This window comes from Siniperca chuatsi, linkage group LG9 (assembly GCF_020085105.1).
Source record: "Siniperca chuatsi isolate FFG_IHB_CAS linkage group LG9, ASM2008510v1, whole genome shotgun sequence".
NCBI classification, from domain to species: Eukaryota; Metazoa; Chordata; class Actinopteri; order Centrarchiformes; family Sinipercidae; genus Siniperca; species Siniperca chuatsi.
Window position 1 is genome coordinate 18108681 of NC_058050.1, and position 20141 is coordinate 18128821.

Genomic DNA, 20141 nt, shown 5'->3' on the forward strand with positions numbered 1-20141 from the left:
GTTTTGAATGATTTACATAGCTATTCAAAATTTCTGCTTTATAGTAATGGATGATGCAGTAAATAAAAGGTAATGCAACAGCTTGTCAGCATTTGCACAATTACAGTATACTATGTAAATAGTAGTTCATAATCAAGGTTTATGTGAAAGATTTTGAAATGATACAATTGTGATTTGTAATATAAAATGAAAATTTAGGAATAAGAGTAATACTAACTTCTGTTTTATGTATATTTCCATTATATCATCAGATTAAAATGTCACTTCCCTCAGTAAGTAAATTAATCAAATTCATGTAAGTTTAGATTTTGACTAATAAGAGATTAATATATATAAAAATTGTATATATTTAAAAGAGATGTTACATTACATTGCAGTAGGAAAAAAAGAGAAAAGGAAAAATCAATATGGTCTTCACATGTCATCATCGTTTTATTTCCTCAGTGAAGAAAACAGAGAAACATGCAAATGGCCAGACGTCAGTAATGTACTGGAGCACCAAACTAAAAGAAGACAACTTTATATTACAAAGAAAAACATTCTATGTTTTCAAAAGCTACGCTAACATATCCACCGACTAAAAAATTGATTAATTTACCACATATCATAACATGTCATTTCAGCCAGAAAACATTCAGATCCCATTATTTTCTTTTGGCATGCAACATGCATGTCATTTCAAGTCATAGAAGATGTACAGTCATTTGATTTGTTTTTCATCACACAGTATCAAATTATGTTTCTATCATATTCAGGATCAAATAACTCTATGAATACTGACCTTAAATAACTTAGTAATCAGACTGATCTGGATCAAAACACAACATTCTACCATTATTGACTATATAACAAATACAGATTAAGTGTTTCATAATACAACTCTCTTAAGCTAAGCTTTAGGTTTGACTCCCAGACACAGGGCTAGCTCATTTCTCTGGATCTTTCCATCCTTGTTGACGTCACAGTGACGTAACAGAACGACTCGCAGCTTGTCCAGCTCAGGGCCCGTGATGTTGGGCTGGAGAGGACAGAAGAGAAAGGAAGGGAGAGTTGAAAGGCGTTGAACTTTGTGGCACAAATGCTTTTTAGCCTTTAATGAAGTTGTTTCTGTCAGCTCTAGTTTGTGGAGTTTTTAATGATGATAATGTTCTTGATTAATCAACGTTTTTGTCTATAAAATGTCAATCAATAGTAGAAAATGCCTAATTTGATTTCCCAGAATAGCATCTTCAAAATAATTTTACCAATGGGGTGAAGACAATCCAAAATTAATTTTACTATAATATAAGACACAGAAAAGCAGTGAATCCTCACATTTGATAAGTTGATGTCAGAGAGTGTGCATTTTTGCTTGAAAAACGAATAAAACCATTAATCGATTATCAGAATTGTTACAGAATATTTCTTTGCTGATCAACATAATCAATAAAGCCTCAAATTGTTTCAGCTGTAGAAAGTTGCTCTGAGTTGGCCATTAAATTAAACACTGGTATTGTGTCAAGTTTCTGTCATTTTTATTGTTGATGAGTTTGGCAGGTACTCAAGAAGTATTGAGGTTCGATACCGAGCCCTATGTGTGCAGGAAATGGTGAAGGAATATTATCAGCAATATTTGGTACATACATCGATATATACGTGTACATTATAACAATTGTCCATTTTTCGTAAACAACACTCTAATATCTGAATGTCAGAAAGCATGTTCACAAAAAAACAGCAGCATATACTCTTACCCTGACCAGCCCCATCATGTCTTTGACAAAGCCGTCCACCTCAGGACCCTCCAGTGCTCCTGTCTTACTCTGAACAGGAAAGACAGAGACAGAAAAAGAGAGAACAGAAAGAAGAAAAAGAGTGGCCAAAAGAGAGAGATGTCTTGTGAAAGCCTGCTGTTAATTTAACAGTTTTTGCAACACTTGAGTGCCACTTGCTGTGCTTTTAAAGTGTGGAAATGCAGCCATGGTGTGAAACATGTCACCAACATGACTGACTGCACAGACTCTGTTATCATTATAGATCACAATGTTTCAATAGTGTTGATTCTCCAGTCATGGTAAAAGTGCAGTACTATACTTGTGCAGTACTAAATATGGATCAAAATGATGTGCATATTACTTCAAAACACACTATTAACTATAATAGTATACTATAATACTTGTCTTGTGGAGAATTACTTTATACCCCAACTAATAGTTTGAGAAACCAGAGTTGACTGATAGCTGACAGTAAATACAGGCAGAATAAAAAGGTTCCAAACAAGCCATTAGTTCATACACTACATGACAATATAGACAAAGTCAATAATGATTTTGCACAATAGGGGACGCTTATCAGTGACTCCTGACTCCTATCTGGAGCTGCACTGTGAAAGAGTTTGACAGTTAACTCGTCTTCCCAGAGAGTGACTTGACAACATAATGGGTGCTTTATTTTATTATGTTTTATTACTGAGGTAAGGCAGCTAATTGGTTTCACTGTTGCTTTGCCAAGCCCTCTTCTGCACACCGCCACACATTATACAAATTTGAGAGTGTTATTAATTGGGAATGGAAAATGATTTAGTGCCTTGACTGGAAAGCAGCCATCACTGGTAAAATATAAAGAATTACTCCCTTTATGCTGTAGAGGAGAGCTGTCCTTTGATAAGACATTTTAAAATACTCACTGAAAAGAGTATTTTGAAGCATGGAAATTGTCCAGTACGACCACAGGCAGTAACATCTGCCATTGGGCAGCTTTGTTGGCACCAGGGGGCTGCTTTGCCCGTGGGTGCTTTGCCCAAAGTGTTACAAAATAGTTTAGAAGTGCAATAGACTCTAGAAATGGAAGTATGATGATCATATTTCAGAGGTTGTTCTTTAAACCAAAATACCTACAGTCCACATTCTCACATTGTTTCCTGCCAGTAATAAGCTCTGATATAATGAAATAATGAAATAGCAGTGTCCTACCCAGTGCATTTTTGTACTTACAACATCATAATGGTCAAAGATCTTGTCAAAGTCTCTCTTTCGCTCCTCTTTACTGCAGGCCTTGGGAAAAGAAGAGAGGAGTTGTTAAAAATTGAGAATATGGGAGGACAGAAATTAGATAAAAATAAACAGAAGATCACTTATTAAACTGTTGCAATATGATTTACCCTCTTGTTTTCATCTGCCAAGTATTAAAGAACAAGATGAAGAATACACTTACATCCATTTGGAACTGGAGCAGGAAATTCTCATCTAAAGCCAATATCCTAATTGAGAAAGAAATACATATTTCATCAAAGAGAAATATATTCCTAGTGGTAGAATTGTGTCACCTTCTTTCTCTTGTGGAAAACTGAAGGTACAGTATAACACTTTAAATGAATGGGGGTGATGAATGTACAGCCATGTTTTCATGTTCATTCCTTTAAAAATTCACCACAGGTTTTTACTTTTTGTGCTTTTCTTTTATGGCCCTCCAACCATCTGACACTTGTATTGTGTAATACAGTACAGATGCAATCATAGGTGACAATCATCTTAACATTGCAGGCACCTCTAACAATAGATCTTCATGCTGCACTTTGAAAAGTACCTGGCCAAGTCGTTCAAATCCAAACAGCCGTCCTTGTTTTTGTCAAAGATTTTCATCTGTAAGAAAAAGAGGATGTAGTGAGAAACATGAAAATAATGTCAGCCACTGTGAATTTCTCTGTCTGTCCTGTTGCTGGTTATTTCCTCACACCACCTGTGACTCTAGAGCCAACTCATCATTCGATCAAACTTTTAACATGAACCAGTCTCACCCAAATTGAAATTCATTCAACTAGTAGGAACAGGCTATCTGAGACTGGGTTTCCACAGAAGGGACGCTTAATAAATATACAAGCTGCCTTCTGTGTCACTCTGTCTTCTGACCGCTGCAGCAGCACACATCTCATGAAAATAATATCACAAGTGAAAAGTCCCTCTGAACAGTTGTTGGTTTTCTTTATAAGAACAATAGTTTCATTTGGCAGTTGTTTGGCAGAATAGTTTATTGCAGCTACTTAAATCTTTTCAGTCTTCTACAGCTGAAAATAAAGGTGTCAAAAATAATATTTTGAGGACAGCTGTTGCATGCGTTTGTTCCATTTCAATTGATCACAGTAGAGTGACCAATGAATCCAGCTGCACACTGAGTAAAGAAGGCAAAAGGTTCAGCATAAACTTATCTGTCAACATGGACTAATTGCAAGTCAGATCTAAGAACACTAAACACACCTGAGTCAAAATGCTGCCTCTAACTTTTTTAAAGCTAGACACTACAGATATACTACAGATATGATCATGTGCATAAGGAGTAAGTTTTACTATGGAACGTGTGGTTGTGTGTGTGAGCGTGAACCGTGTTAGTACCATTGTGTCTGTGTACTCCTCCAGCTTGTCAGATGACACTTCCTTGTGATGCTGTTGGAACAGGTCTTTCAGGAAGGCCTAAGAGACAAAGGTTTATCCCATAATCAGACAACAAAACAATCAAATCCAATGGGTGATACACAATTACACATAAGTCTCAATAAACAAGCATTCTTCATTAGTGCACATTGCATCATGTAGTGAGAAAGAGCTGATTTCAAAAGAGGAGGATGTGACAATAAAATTCAAATTGTTCAAAACATTGAATGCCTCCATTCCATTGGTGTTTATTTTAAACCCCTTCATGTCAACAAAGTATTGTAAAAATCTAAGTATCAATCCAAGTATCTCTGTTCTATGAACAATATGTTTTTAGAAACTGAAAAAGGTCACACATCTCAGTGTATGACAGAACAGGAAATAGTGGCTGAGGGTTACAGTCATTCTCTGCCAGTGCCACTGCTGACAGTTGTTCCTCAAACAGAAAAGAGATGTGTAATTGGTTCTGTTGTGTGAAGGGGTGTGCATTGTGTTTGTCTTGACAAGCTTACCTTGAGCTCCTGAGCTGATATGTAGCCGCTGGAGTCAACATCGTACTTCCTCCATATCTACAGTGGGCAGGAAAGGGCAAATCGGCAAATGCTTACATGCAATCTACAGTGGTTATGGATGAATTTGAATTAGTTTGAATTCAGCCAACTAAATATGACACCATAAAAATTGTCACCATAGCTAGTGGTGCTATTCTGTTGTGTTTCTATAACGTGACATTCACAGTGAGAACTAGAATTCACTGTTGAAATATCACACTAGATTAGATGTAAAATAGATATAATAATATAATAATATTGATATAATAAATACACATGGCTAAAACCAACTTGGAATTAAGACATTAGTTAGTTAAAAAGAACTGCAATAAGTGTTATCACCACTACTTGAACCACAGAGAAAATCCAAACTGTCCACCGGTTCTAGTCAGGTTAGAATTCATAGTTCTGAGGGTTGTTGGAAGACTTCCTCGTACTTTGTGTGATGTGTTTCAACTCCAAGTTACTGATACCATCTCCTCTACTCTGTTGGCCTGTTGCTGGTTAATCTGGTTTTACTCATTAGGCATGAAAATGTTTTACCTGCCATTATCATTTTCTTAGAATTTATCTGCTGATCCAGTTCCTAGTTGGTGTTATAGACTCAAAATCAAAAAACTATTGAAATACAGCTGAATTCAAAACTTGTTTTAGCTTGAAAATGTATTAATCTGGTACTCCAGTCGTGTGAACTCATGTGTGACATATTTTTGAGTCCCAACCATACAGTCTATGGTCAACACATATAATATACACCAGGGAATAATTCATGTGGTGATGACAGGCAACAGTGGTCCGCAGTCAAACCATGAACGTTGCAGTCGCTTCATATATGTCTTAGACATAAGCCCATCAGGATACATCTGTAGTTTTTGTGGTTTTAATGCTACCGTATAATATTTACAGTGCTTATAACCTTTCATTGACACATTGTAGTTGACATATTCCTAATAGTCATAATTACTGGTGGATGTGGCTCGTCTCATGTTGTCTTGTCTCATCTCATAATAATGTTTGGTGTAGTCTGTGACCTTACCTTGATGAAGTCAACACTGTTGTCCAGAGGAGCTTCTCTGCGGAAAACTAACAGGAAGTTCTCGTCCTCTGGGAGGATCATATTGGCCAACTGGAAAACAGGTCAGAGGTCAAAGCAGAGAGTAGTGATTGGATAATGATATTCTACAGGGGTTGTTATGTCTTGTCCATTTTATTCTTGGGGAGATTAACAGTTACCACCAAGTAAACAGCAGTCATACAAATTCCAGAACAGTTTAGTCTAATCCGCTCTGGTTTCAGCCGCAGATATCTCAAAACAAACTGCAAACTGAAACTATCTGCATGGCTAGACACAACGTGGGATATATGTTTTATGTTCTACACCAGCTCCTCCTGGCTCCTCTCCAATTCATGTTGCTCTTTTCTTGTCCGTCCTTTAATAGTATTAGCAGATTAAACTGGTCCCCATGATCAATCTGATTAAAAACAAGCGCAATGCACCAACAGTGATGTCAACTCCAGTAGAGCCAGATGTCCAGGAAAGAAACGCAGATCAACACACTTTTAACGCTATTTCATTATCTGATTATCTGGTGATTGTTTGTTTGAATATTCTACAAAATGTAAGAAATTAGTAAAACATTTCCATCACAATTTCCTAGAGTCTGATGGCCACAAATTACTTCTTTTGTCACACCAGAAGTGTAAAAAGCACCATATTCTCACATTTTAGAAGCTGGAACCAGAAAATGATTGGCTGCTTGAAGAATCGCTTGAGTGATTGTTGTTGTTGACAAATACTTTTCTATCAATCAAGTATTCCTTTCAACACAAATATATATATATATTAAAAAATATAATTTATATAATTTTCCTAACGAAGATCATGGAATGGAAACCAGGGCTTCCAGGTTCGTAAGAGTCACACTGGAAAAAATGCATTGAGATGGCAGTTTCAATCTCCAGACCTCTACCAATTATCTGCTTACCAATGTGGAAGGTTGCTGGCCAAAATGTAGAGACATATTTGTTTAGTTTTTGTTTATTTGTCGTGCAAATAGAACAGTTGGCAGTTGCTGATAAAAATAAATAAATAATAAATCTTGGGATTCAACAATATAAAAATACAAGTGAAAGTGCAGGTTGTTAACAGAATACAGTATAGACAAAGTAGCCTATACACAGTACCTACTGTAGTGTCGCCTTAATTATGTAAAAGGATGTCGTACATCAGCAGAGTTGAACTGTTCAGACTGTATAGATTTCTATAGATGGCAGTTAAATATGGATGATAGGTTGAAACCCTCATTTCATCAAGCATCCACCCACTGAAGTATCCCTGAGTAAAACTGAGTCCCTGCCAGATCCAGGACTGCTGTGTTGTAAAAAGCCTCAGGAGAGAAGGTTTCTCACTTCGGATCATTACTATTAAATGTGCAATTAATGCATGGTATGTTGCACAGTTGCTTAACCTGCAATGATGCGAATAGGTTACTGTTTATAGAGTTAAATAGATATTCATATACTGAACTAGAGGAGTAATAGCATTTCATGCAGCTATCTTGCAGGATCCTGTGGCTTTTCAGAGGCTTGCTAACTTCCTTTCAATGTAGAGCAGAGGCAACAGTATATGATGAAATAGCATTATACATTACATTGGCATCATTAGTCAGAAACTGATCTGTCAATAGAGATATATTTAGCACGTTCACTACATGAGCTTATCTTCATGTCATAGAGAATGACAGTGTTTCTGCTATCAGCTACATTCATTAAGTCACATAAAAGCATGCATATGAATGATTTAATGTTTTAATTTTGTAAAAAAGAGAGCATTGGTATCGGATTGGGAAAGAAAAGGTCTGATGGGTGCATCCCTTCTTGGCAGGGTGTGTACTTTCAAAAGAAGCTACTGTACAAAGAGGTTTGACCACACTGTTCCTGCATCAGCCACTGTAAATTACTGTCTTCAACAGACTACTTATGGCAGACATATATTGAATTTTTTTTTTTCTTTCAGCTTTATGAGTAGAAGCCAAGGCATGTGGGGTCTGTGGGTGCAATGCATTGCAAGTGCAAGTGTTTGGCCTAATGAATGGGTCTTTTTCAGAAAGATAGAAAATGCACTCCATTGCTCTGATGAAGCACTGCTGCTGTGCCAAGAGCTGCATCAATTACACAGAGTGGAGGCTGAGAAAGCAATGTCATCAAAATATGCTTTTAAATTTCTGGGAAACAGCCGCAGCCCTTTAATTTGTCACTCAAATTTGATTTAATTAAATGAATTGACTCAATCAAAAACTCATTTGAGAACTAACCTTCATTAATTACAAGCAATTTGTTTTGGATTTTTGAGAGTCCTACTTGACAGTCCAAAGGGATCATTAGGTTCTTTCCCATTTAGAAGAATCTATTCAGATTAGATTTTTATTTACACTATATAGTGTTACATACTGTGCATACTGTGTATATATACAGTAGATTGTTAGGTATCTAATTTAGGTAAATGGTTTGAGTGCTGCTCTTCTCTGGCTGTCTCTTCACTACAGGATGGCTTAGCATGACCATCAGCAGTCCCAGAAATTAGTTTTCATTCTTCTTGAAAATGGTACAAGCTGTGTCATTGTTATGGATACATGAGATGAATAAAAGATGAAAAGGAGATGCAGCGGAAAGAGAGGGAGAGGCAGTGGAATAGATTAGTGTGAGAGAGAGGGGACAGAGAAGAGGAAGATCGAGAATAAAGAGGAAGTTAGTGTGTGAAGGTTTTCAGTTTGCTGATAGACAGATAGGTGGTGTTGTGAGGGAGTTGACCCATGTAGTGTGATGCTGGATGTCGCCGAACAGCCTAATTTCATATGACAGCCACTCTCTGGGCCATAAATAAGAAGGAGACACATAGAGGAAAACACAAAAGTGCACCATAGCACACTCTGCATTTTCTCATTAATGGTAGATGACTAGAAGTGAATTCAGTTCTTCTAGGAGTGGTATTTAAAGGTGTTCTATCTCCTCTTTGACCGGCATGAAACACAGACATAAATAAACGTAGATGCACAAAATATATAACAGAGGCTGTGTCCCACATCTTGTGTTATGTTTTGCTAAAAAATTTATAAATCAGTGCTTTTACTTACGACAAAGTACCCTACCTTTAGTATGAAGGAAATAATGGTCAAGTGAATGAGGAAGCGATTTTAGACAAAGAAATGGTGTAGTACCTCCTGGATCTGTAGTTTCCCATCAGCTGTGACATCATAGGCGGACATAAACCTTTGCTTCAGTCTCTGGACTCTCTCTTCAGTCACTTTCTCCTGTAGAGACACAGTAGATTAAAATGCAATGTTGAATTACGTGCCCCAAAGCCACCATTAGAAATTCACCATGTGTATTAAACTGGACACAGACATGATGAGGATGATGATGATGATACAGTATATGATACATATAAAACAAAAAAATCAACTTGTATTTTACACTGACTCTTTTTAAATCAAATACAAGTATATTTGAAAATCTTACAAAAGTGATATTGAAGGCAAATACTTTACTGACTGAGTTATTTTAAGGATTGTCACCATGGATACTCCTTTGATCTCTGATTTTTTCTCTCAAGGTCTGCTTTCTCAACCTCAGGCTAAGTGTTTGTAAACCGTTCACTCTGCCTGTTCTTGGCCTACCCAGTCTTTCTAATATACAGGACAAGGAGTATGATGCTTGCTTATCTGAGTTAGGAATCATATTTTCTTTTCCTGTGTATACCAGGTTCTTTCTCAACCAAAGCTCAGACAAAAGCTTGAAGCAACTGAAGGTGAGAATATTTTCATCCGTCAAAGTTATTTTAAAATATTTTTAGCTGCTAATCTTCCAGTCTTTCTTTGCAAACCCTCGATCACAGTACTGTAACTATTGAAACCGGTTGATCTATGCTGCTGAAGTCTGAATCATTGTTTCATGCAGTGCAGAGCACACAGGCTGCAGACTACAAGGTACCAGACCCTTGCTCATTACAGAAAGACAAGCAAATTTCTCTTAGTATCGCCTTTCTATCAGACATCTCATGTTTGGCGGCAGCAATCTCCTGTTGCTAAGCAGAAGTTTTTACACTATTGACACTATGTACACTCCATAATAAACTCATGTATTCTCTATCTTACAGATGCAAAGTCATTAAGTTGCATATTGATTTAAAATGTGTTAGTTTATCTAGGAAAGATCTGCATAATTACTGGATATGTTGCACTATAAGAAATAAAAGATAGAAAGGCACCATATGGTTAATGTCACCCAGTGCTTCAACAGCTGAATAGAATAGAATAGAATGACTGCGCTGTGTTTTTGTAGCTTGAGAGAAATATACAAAACTGTACTTATCCCGGGGGCATTAATGATGGAAAGCAAACAGAGAGACAAAGTAACATGTGGTTGGTGGGTCTGTTTGTTTTAGTACAAACCCATTAGTATCCAAGGGAGTCCAATCACACACACACACACACACACACACACACACACACACACACAAGAAGATGAACTAATAGTTGAATGCTCATATGGATTTCCATTATAACTGGTCAGGGAGAGGGCTCCCTGACAAGCCAAGGTCTTTTTCTATTGACAGTGACCAGAGCTCTTTAATTGTGTTGTATCTAACATCCTTACAGTCACCCCACCCAGCCAGATAACTGCATAGAGGTCCAGCTGCCCACACAGTGCTGCTTTGTGTCCAAAGCCAAATGCATTTCCTATAAGCTAATTCAAGATTGCATGAAATAATTAACCTAAATATGAGAAAATAAATTACCATTGTATGCCCAACACTGAATTTGGCAAATTTGAAAAATAATTGTTTCCTGTACATGTGCACTTTAATAACATAAAGTAAACTAAGAAATATAGGAACTTTATTCAATTTAATACACAAGATATTTTTTTAAAACAGTAATGTACATTTTTTATACTGTATTATTCTAATATTGTCATTGATGTGGCATATAGATTGACACAGTATAGTAGTATCATATGCATTTGTCAATGATGGAAATTTTGTTTCAGTCTTTATTTGTGCCCATTCAGCAGTATTGAACTGCTGTCACACAAATTATGGATGAATTCATACAACAAAGTTGACTTACCTGTGGACCCAGTCTCTTCATCATGTGACGGAAAAAGTCATCAAGCTCTTTGCCCTCAATGTAGCCATTATCTGTCAAACAAAAAACAAGTCCTTAGGCTGTAAATCTAGTGAAGTTAGAATTTTCCTCTAAATTCAGAGTGAGAACTTCGAACAACAAAGTTGACTCTATCACTACCAAATTATTTTCATATTTTGAACTTTGTCCTGGGTAAAGTCTTGCTGATTCTTCGGTATCAAGCCCCTTTCAGACATGGCATACAGGTGAAATTGTACATTTTAAGTTTACATAGGACTTTGCTATCTTCACACACAGAAATTATCAACATAGTTATTTTGACAAGAATATTTAACATGATAAGAAATGACTTTACTTCCTACAAACAGGAAATTTTCTTTAGAATTTTTCTTTTTCTCTCTAATGCCTAGTAACAGCAGAAGATGATTTATAAAGTACACAAAAACATAAACATGTCATTAACTGTCCTCACCATCTGCATCAAAGTGTTGCCAGATTTCCAGGAAACCAGCTGCATCCAGGTGATCAAAAGCACTGTCCATTTAATAAAGAAAGTCAGCGTAAGCTGTCAACTTTAAAACAGAAAAACAATGAGGACTGAGGTGTCTGCTTGGTTGACATATGCTCTTTCTGACTTAGTAAAAACCACACCTCGTGTGTGTGTGAGAGTGAGAGAGAGAGAGAGAGAGAGAGAGAGAGAGAGAGAGAGAGAGAGAGAGAGAGAGAAAATACTATAGCATTGTATTTGCCACCTGGTGGCTGTATAGTTAAACTGCAGCTATTCAACAAAAGTTTAAAAAAAAGAGACAATGTAGAGATTTTGAAGCCTGTAAAATTATTTTAATCAATATTAATATTTGCATGAAGAAATATCCAACACCAGCAGAATGACTTAGTGAAACATGTTCATCCATGACAAAATGGAACAAATAATGTATCAAGACTGATAATGAGCAAACATGTCATTTATATTTATACATTTTTTTTCCAGCTCAAGGAAAACAGTCACTGTTTGCATAATTTCTTTTTTTATCATAATGAAAGTAACATTAAATTGATTACATTTAATAACAAAGTAAGACATCCAAAGAATTAGTTTCTAAATTTATGAACACAATGTACACGTGAGAGGAAAAACAAAAGAATCAAGACATCACCAGCCACTGTTTGCGTTTTTATTCCAAATAAGTTACAAACAAACCCCTAGTATAGTAGTGTACTTAGTACCAAAACAATATAGGATTTGCTGTGTTCACATAGGCATGTGAATATATCACAGTGTGTATATTACATGTGCGTATATTACACATACATATATATATATATACACACATACACACCGACATGTATGAAAACACATATATACATACAGTATAACTCACAGCCACATCATGCAGTCACACACACATGTAGACTCAGGAGTCCAGACTCAATGCTACTGGTTATTTTCACTTTCTCCACTGAAATGAGGTGGGTGCTCATTTTTCAGGATTGAACAGGAAATCATCATCAGTCTTGGATACAACTTGACAGAGACACAGCCAGCTGCTTCTGAAATCCCACACAGAAGAGTGAAAGAAGAAGAAGGGTGACCATCTAATTTCCTTGCATCAGGAAAATGGCTAAAAATGTCAACAGAATACAGCACTCAGCCACATGTGTTTGCTCTAAATGTATTGCAATTAAGTAGTGGTATTTTTGTGTGTGTCCTGGAACACCTTTCAAACAAAAAGTCATGTTTGAGTTTTGAGACTGAGACTGAAAATCAAAGTAGTTGTTGACATCAGAGACAGATTAACTATATACATCAGGAACAGTGTTATTTCCAAACCATGATTAGTTACAAAGAAGCAAAATCTTATCATGATCCTATAAAAAAGACATCAATACACACCATAGGAAAAGATGCACCAGTAAGACCTTTGGCCCTGACTTGAATTAGACTCTTGTACAGTAAAATAAAGTGGTGCCCCTTTCACACTGCGCAAAAATAACAAGGTCTAATTAACATTTAAAATGAATGTTGGAGCACACTAGATTGTCAAAAGTTAAAATAATTCCACAGTGGTTAATGTCAATATAATGATGTATTAGTCAGATCTCACATACAGGTGATTATGGGGTATAATGCTGCGTTCACGTCGTATAGGATTATGGCAGAGATGGGACAGATTCCCATGTTAATGACATATGTGCATTTCTGTCATCTGACAACTCAAGATGGTAAGTATGACTGCAAAGTTGGTTGTATAAGGGCTAAAAATACTGTGCATTGACAATAGAGCACTATAACCATTCAATTTGGGTTTATTTTCCTTGAATGATGGACTGATGTGTGGCATCCATATTTGTTTACTTTTTGTCATAATTTCAACTTGCATGTTGATGGTATATATAAGTTGAAAACTGGTCATTTATGGTAACTCCAATATGACATGTGTGCAGCATTAATCTAGTGCAAAGGTTATATTTCTATCCCAACCTATATATGCAATATTAGTAAAACTGCATGATTTTATATCAAAGAAAACAATCCAATGCTTACAAACGGTACAAACGGAAGATAGAGATATAAGTTGCCCCAAAATCTCAGATAAGATGAATGATTTTGAACACAAGATCAATCTGTTTGCTGACTGTGTAGCAGTGTGAAAGGGGCATTTCTTGCTCTTAAAAGACAAAGATGAGAGGAATTGGCCTGAGACCTGTGTTGTTGTGTAGCATTCAGGTCCTGAAAATGCTACACACAGAATAGCCTAGAGGTCCATGTGGTCAAAAAACCGCTACCCTCAGATCACTTTCACTTCAGGACCTGCATTCTCAATTACTTTTTAACAAAGGACAATACAACTGCCAACTCCTTATAGGTTAAATTTCGAAGAAGTGTCTCGTCTTGCACAGAACGAAGTGAAAGTGAACTGAATTTGAAAGCCCTGAAGGTAAAGTCTGTAGGAGATGCTGAGGAGAAGTGTTCGAAGGCTAGAGTTCCCTCAGTGTCCTGCTTTTACACAAAGAACAAACTGAAGAGGTTATTGTCAAAATACTGAAATGGCAAGCAAATGGCATTTTCTCCCATGTTACCTTCAAGCAGATTATCTATGAAATTCCTCTTTTTAAGTAAGTTCTTTGCTTTCACTGGACCATCAGCACACCAGGGGAATGTTAATAAATATAAGTATGTTATCAGAAGTGAGGATCTGTCTGTCTTTAAGAGCAATTCAGAGTCTGTATGAGTGTGACAAACACTGGCATACCACTCTATTAAGTTTAATGCTTAATAGTATAATTTGTTCTGAGGGGTACCAGCTAGAAATGAAGCAGTTTAGTTTGAATTTTTTTGATCAAATAACACTACAGTAATACGAGCCTATAATGTTTATGATGTCACTCTGTATTGCACTTTAATGACAGACACATACTCCTGTTCCCATAAACAGCGTAATAAAAGACTTCCGCAGTTAAAGGTATCATAAGATAAAAGTTTTTTTTTCAAAGTGTCTAAACACAGAGATCAGTGTTCGTTAACAGTGCTGAAGCCTTATTGATTGGTTATCAGTGAAGTTAAAGTGTACCACAGTCCTCCCAAAGCAACACTTCATATGGTCACTCCAACTCTCTCACACAGAAACAAACTTAAGTCCAGTTGGGTTGTTTGATATAGTCTATAGCGATCCTTCAGTCATTCGGTGAAGAGTCCAGTTAGTCTCCTCTCAGTGACTTGTAGTTTTACTGTTAGGCGAGCTACATCAAATGTGTGTTTCTGATTTATGGTGGGCTGAGATTCTCAGCTGAACCTGTTATTTTCCTGAAAAATAAAAAGATGGAATTGCATAATGGATTCAGCCACCTCTGAAGTCCAGAGAAAAGTAGCTTGCACATACTGAAAATAGCATATAGAAAAATCTATACAAATATATTGAAGGAAAATAATGCCATAGGGTCCTAGTCTGTTTGTATGTCTGAGTTCAAGTACAGTACAGTGATCCTGGTATTATTGTTACATGTGTTTGGTCCCTGGGAAACAAGCTACTGCAACAAATAGTAACAAGACGTTGGATTAGTTAAAGAAAGAGATTTTAGATGTACACTCATAGTTTCACAGTCTCTCTCTTTTGCACAAAAAGTCTGCTGTTTTCTGAAAGCATCGCGTCTCCTTTTTTTAGTGGTTTACAAACTTATACTGAAATTCAGGTTTCAATATTCATTGGCTGAATACGCTTGATCACCCCAGGAACCATTTCCTCAAATCCTGAAAAGTTTATTCTTTTAGAGACAGCAGAGAGTAAGAACAAAAAACGACAAAAGGCTGTTTGTGAGAAGGAAGCTCTTAGGAGACTTAGCAAAGTTTGGTTTACTAAGTGACGTGTGACTGAAAAAGTGAACAAGGACATTCCCCCAAGTGTTAATATCAATAATTTTATCATCGACAACCAAATTAACTAATTTGAAACTGTGTATTACCTGATACTACAGCAGGTCCTCCTGCAAACCAAACATGATTTGTACTTTGCGGTCAAACAGGACCTACAGGTACAACCTCTAATATAAACAAAAACATATCGATTAGATTCCCCCCTAGTTGCTTTTCTAAAGGAAAACATGTGAGGCTTATCATCAGGTTTCTGCTGTGAATTTGTCTCACTCATATTACAATAAAGTCTTTGTCTGCCTCCTCCCCAGAGTCTGAGGACTTCTTGCCCGCTGCCTTGTCCTTATCTGGGTTTGGAGATTGGTCCTTGGTCTTGAAGGAGCCATGATCGTCAGAGTTGGCACGGAGTGGGCCTGGTCTCTGAACAGAGTCTGACACTGACCCTGCCCTCACTGAAAACGAGAGAGAGAGAAAAAAAGGAAAATGACAGGAAGTGTTGACAATGCTTAAAGCAAGGGGAGTAAAGGGGGGAGAGAAGATGAAATGAGGTGAGGAAGAGAGGGAAACTGAGGAAATGATAAGTTATTTTAAAATATATTTGGATTGAATTTTTTGGTACATGTAGCTGTTATTCAGTATTCTGCTACAATTGGCTCATCTTCCAAAACCAGCCTTACAGCCAGTTGGAATACATAAACTAAAACAGGAAGTGATGTAAAGCACCTCAGTCCCACCTTATCTTTGCATTTTTAGAAAAAAAAAAACAGCATTAAGGATCCAAAGAGCAGCCCCACAAGGCTGAATAACTCTGCAACATAGACAAGACACATGCAGTGACTCCCTGATGATGACAAGCAGTGTGTGTACATATATACAGTATATGAATGAACTGATGAAGAAAACGTCTCAGCGAATGTGCAAAGGGCAACATAATTAAAACTGTAGCAGCAAAACAAATGTTTAGAAACAGTGGACACTGTTTTAAATAATATAGAGCCATGGAGCCAGGATTAACATCCTGGCCTCAGGGGTTAGGTTTAACACTGTCCAGGGTTTCTGTATTGGCCCTGATCGTCTCTTTGTGGTTTCAGCATATTCCAGGAGCCCTACTTTTCATTTACAATACAAATGATATCCAGTCATCAAATTCTGAGACTAAATTGCACAAAGTTGGGAATTTGAGAATATACAGATTGTTAATCATCTTGATCATCTTCTTTAACATGCATAGGGGCAATTGAACAGTCTCCTGTGTATACTGCCACCTAATGGCTCTTGATTTACTCTGTAATGATGTAAATGATCCAAAGAACCCTGGCACATACTTTTTTGTAAAGCCCAATCACATGAAGGCATTAATATCCAAAGTTTTGTGTTACAGCATCATTCAATCTCAAATTATGAGTAAGAAAGATTGTCTTCTAGGTAAAAAAAACTTTCCCTCTAATGGTGCAGAGCTAGCTTTGAAGTCTCTCTGGAATTATTTGATATGCATACATAAAAACACAAATTTTATTAAACTTCTATTGAGGAGCAACAAAACCAACAAAGCAAGTAGCCAATGGCTTCAAAATAATCCTCATTTGCCTAAGAGCAAGAATTATGCTCATGAACATGAATCCAATGTGCATACCTCTGACAGGCACCAGAGGGTGTCACTGATAACATGCAGTTAAAAAAAAGGGAAATGAGTAAGAGCAGAGAGAAGGAAGCAAAGACAGACAAAAAAAAAGCCACCAAGCTGCCTGGATGTCTGTTGCATAATAGATAATAGATGAAAGGCAGTGGGACTGAGTGAGAGTTGTGACCCGAATCTATCAGTCTGTCATATTTTACATGTAGATAGACAACAGTCAGCCTCCACGCGAACAACTGAAAATAAATGAGACCACGGGGGAAGCCAGCACACTGTCAGATCCTGACAGTGACATCAAACATCTACCAGTCTATGTAGGGGAAATGCTCTAGCCAAAGGACAGGTTTTAAGTGAAGGAGAGAAAAAGGCAACTACCAATGTGTGTGTAAGAAGTTTCAATGTAGTATTAGCATTAGTAGCATTAACACCATAGCATGAATGGGCTAAGTAGAGATACTCAGATTTTGTGACCCACCATCCTGAGTGGGTTTGTTGGCAGAGCCTCCTGACTGCAGACTGGTCTGGCCCTCTTTGTCTTTTTCTGACAGCATCCTCTTCAGCGTGGGAGGAAGAGCTGTGACCTTAGGAGACACACCGCCACTGCTGGGGGAATCTGAGCTCTCATCTGTCAGTAAAATGTTCAGACAACAAATATCAACATAAAACAAATATCTTCTCATCTGTCATACAATCTCACCACAGGACAAAATACGTGTACAGTGTCAAGTTGTCTATATTGCTATTTCTATCTATCAGCACGAGTTGCGACTATACTTCACAAGCACAATGCAAACATAGAATTTCTAACTGTATAATCTAAAATACTACACTCAGTAAAACAAAGATGTGGTTCAGGAAGATAAAAACTAAATCACTGCAGCAACAATCCCCTCAGTGTGGCAATCAGATCCAATGCTCCGACTGTACCTATGCTCCTGCTGCTACTGGTGGTCCTTGGCTTCTGTGGGATGGTGGGTCGGGCAGCCAGGGCAGGCTTCGTTCCCTGTGGCACCGGTGGTTTCGGACTTACTGGTCCCCCAGGGGAACTTGAGGAGGATGTAGCCCTGTGACGAGGGACCGGTTCAGGCTTGGTCTCACCACGAGGAGGGTTCTTCTCTGGAGAACCAGTCTGAGGGTCTGATTTATTAATCGAGCCACTGGGAGACCTGCTCTCTGAAACGGTGGACTGGGGCTTGGCTGCTGAAATATGCATGAAAATCAAGCACACAATGATTTTATGTACTGTATGGGTATGAACCCAGACCCCAAAACATGAACAGCCAAAGTAGCAATTCATAACCAAACTTGTCTCCCTGCATTTGTAGACTGTGGAATAGTAGCTGCCTCAGACAAAGAACCAATGAAATAATCAAGACACTAAGACCAGCTGCAGGTCTGCCCGAATCCTTAACAGTTAGCCTTCAATTTAACAGTTAACAGTTATTTTCAATTGAATTATATTTATCTCAACAGATAAAATAGCTTACCTGTTGCATTGCTGTCAGGCCTGTCGGGGCTGGAAGACTGGAGGACACACAGGGACAAAATATTGGATCACTATACATAGGCCTGTCATGATAACTACTTTTGTCGGACGATATATTGTCCCAGAAATAATTGCGATAAATTATATTATTGTCATTTTAAGACCATTTTATGCTACTGCTACTGCATAATGCAAGTACACCCTTTCAATTAACTTAAAATTCTTAAGAATATTCAGACATTGGAAGGTGAAATTTTGGAAATATTAAAATATCCTAAATAAAAACAAATAAAATCAAACAACCAAAACAATAAATAAAATGGACCCTCGGACTCGGTTAACAAAACTTGCACTTAAATAAATATTAAACATTTGGTACAGGGTTAGGCTACAGACTCATTCATTCATTAACAGGCAATATAGTAATGGTAGGGAAAACCCTGCTGTTTATTCTGGCATCATGTTGGATAAAATGTTGGTGACATTATTATGTATAAAAAGAAAACAAAACATGCATGTAAACACAATGGGCAATATCGAGGTCAGCAAAAATGATCAAGGTCATGTCCATATACGATAAGTCGATATCATGACAGGCATTAATTACATATCGTATATATTGTACGATAAGTCGATAATTATTGTGACAGGCCTAACTATACGCAAGTGCAGAGCAGTAAAAAATTATTTTTTTCTTTTAATGCATTACTCAGTTTTATGACATGAAACCTAGTTTGAACAAATACCTTTATACAAACACAGTACAAAATGTTAAGACCATCTTTTAGAGTCTCGTATATTTTACACATTGCAGTAAATTTTATATACAATATATTTTTAGTTTCATGCTTTTATTATATGCAGCAGTAATTGGAGAAGTGCAGTGCTGTGATACTGAATGTATATGTAACACTGCCAAGCAGCATTTTAACAGAGGGGGGCGCCTTTGTGTTAGAAAATGCTAAGTATACAGCTCACACACCCAAGCTTTACCTGCGCATGCACATGTGCGCACACACACACACACACACACACACACCTGGAAGCCAGCCAGAACAAGCAGATGGCAGGAGAGGCTTTAGTGCCACTGATACAAGGTCAGAAAAAATCCTAATGCTGAAAACACCATAAACCTCTTACCACACGCACACACACACACACACACAGGTTGCAGTGCAGTAACTAGATAGGGACCAATAATACATCTAGTGAACACACACACCAACAGGTGCCAACCCCAACTTACATTTCACTGATGCGCAATGCACACAAATAGTACACAAAACATTATTATATTATTAAACAATGTGCCCTTAATAACACAATGATATGTGTTATTTCCCCTTCAATCACACTAGGATTTATTTCAAATTAAAAAAAAAATACATTTTTATGCTCTTGAGGAAATTAACAAGTGAGTGTAGAAAAAGAGAGCAAAGGAGGTGTAGGGAACTGAGAGCACTTTTAGTTTAAGGCATTTTGAGTGAATTTGGGGATTTAATGTAGGTGAAATATTCCCACGACATTTATGTCCTGCCGTGAGTCAT

The 20141-nt window shown here is 37.2% G+C and overlaps 2 protein-coding genes across 7 annotated transcripts in view; both read right to left on the reverse strand.

The window, feature by feature from the left end:
- Positions 1-406: 406 nt before the first annotated feature.
- LOC122882123 (secretagogin-like) lies at positions 407-11758 on the reverse strand. The gene is made up of 11 exons (XM_044209170.1): positions 11576-11758; positions 11086-11156; positions 9175-9267; positions 5994-6083; positions 4919-4975; positions 4368-4445; positions 3565-3620; positions 3193-3238; positions 2973-3032; positions 1734-1802; positions 407-1018 (listed from the first exon to the last, which is right to left on the reverse strand). Exons 1-11 carry the CDS (start codon positions 11643-11645, stop codon positions 890-892), a joined length of 819 nt encoding a protein of 272 aa, XP_044065105.1. The 5' UTR covers positions 11646-11758; the 3' UTR covers positions 407-889.
- Positions 11759-11921: 163 nt separating this feature from the next.
- The window catches only part of LOC122881250 (F-actin-uncapping protein LRRC16A-like), a 78301-nt gene continuing 70081 nt past the window's right edge, over positions 11922-20141 (reverse strand). For 5 of the 6 annotated variants that reach the window (XM_044207186.1, XM_044207188.1, XM_044207189.1 and 2 more), the window contains 4 exons: positions 18596-18632; positions 18036-18308; positions 17584-17733; positions 11922-15924 (listed from right to left, as the gene is read on the reverse strand). In XM_044207186.1, coding sequence (XP_044063121.1) covers positions 15746-15924; positions 17584-17733; positions 18036-18308; positions 18596-18632 — 639 coding nt within the window. In that variant the 3' untranslated portion in view covers positions 11922-15745. The remainder of the gene's footprint in view (positions 15925-17583; positions 17734-18035; positions 18309-18595; positions 18633-20141) is intronic. The other variant, XM_044207187.1, reaches the window with a different exon arrangement.

Bases quoted from the DNA above. Each gene is read 5' to 3' on its own strand.
- LOC122882123 (XM_044209170.1), bottom strand. From the start codon at position 11,645: ATGGACAGTGCTTTTGATCACCTGGATGCAGCTGGTTTCCTGGAAATC. The intron at 3,033-3,192 runs GTAAGTGTATTC...TCTTTTCCCAAG, and splicing joins TGCTCCAGTTCCAAATGGAT to GCCTGCAGTAAAGAGGAGCG. The intron at 1,019-1,733 runs GTAAGAGTATAT...TGTCCTCTCCAG, and splicing joins ACATGATGGGGCTGGTCAGG to CCCAACATCACGGGCCCTGA.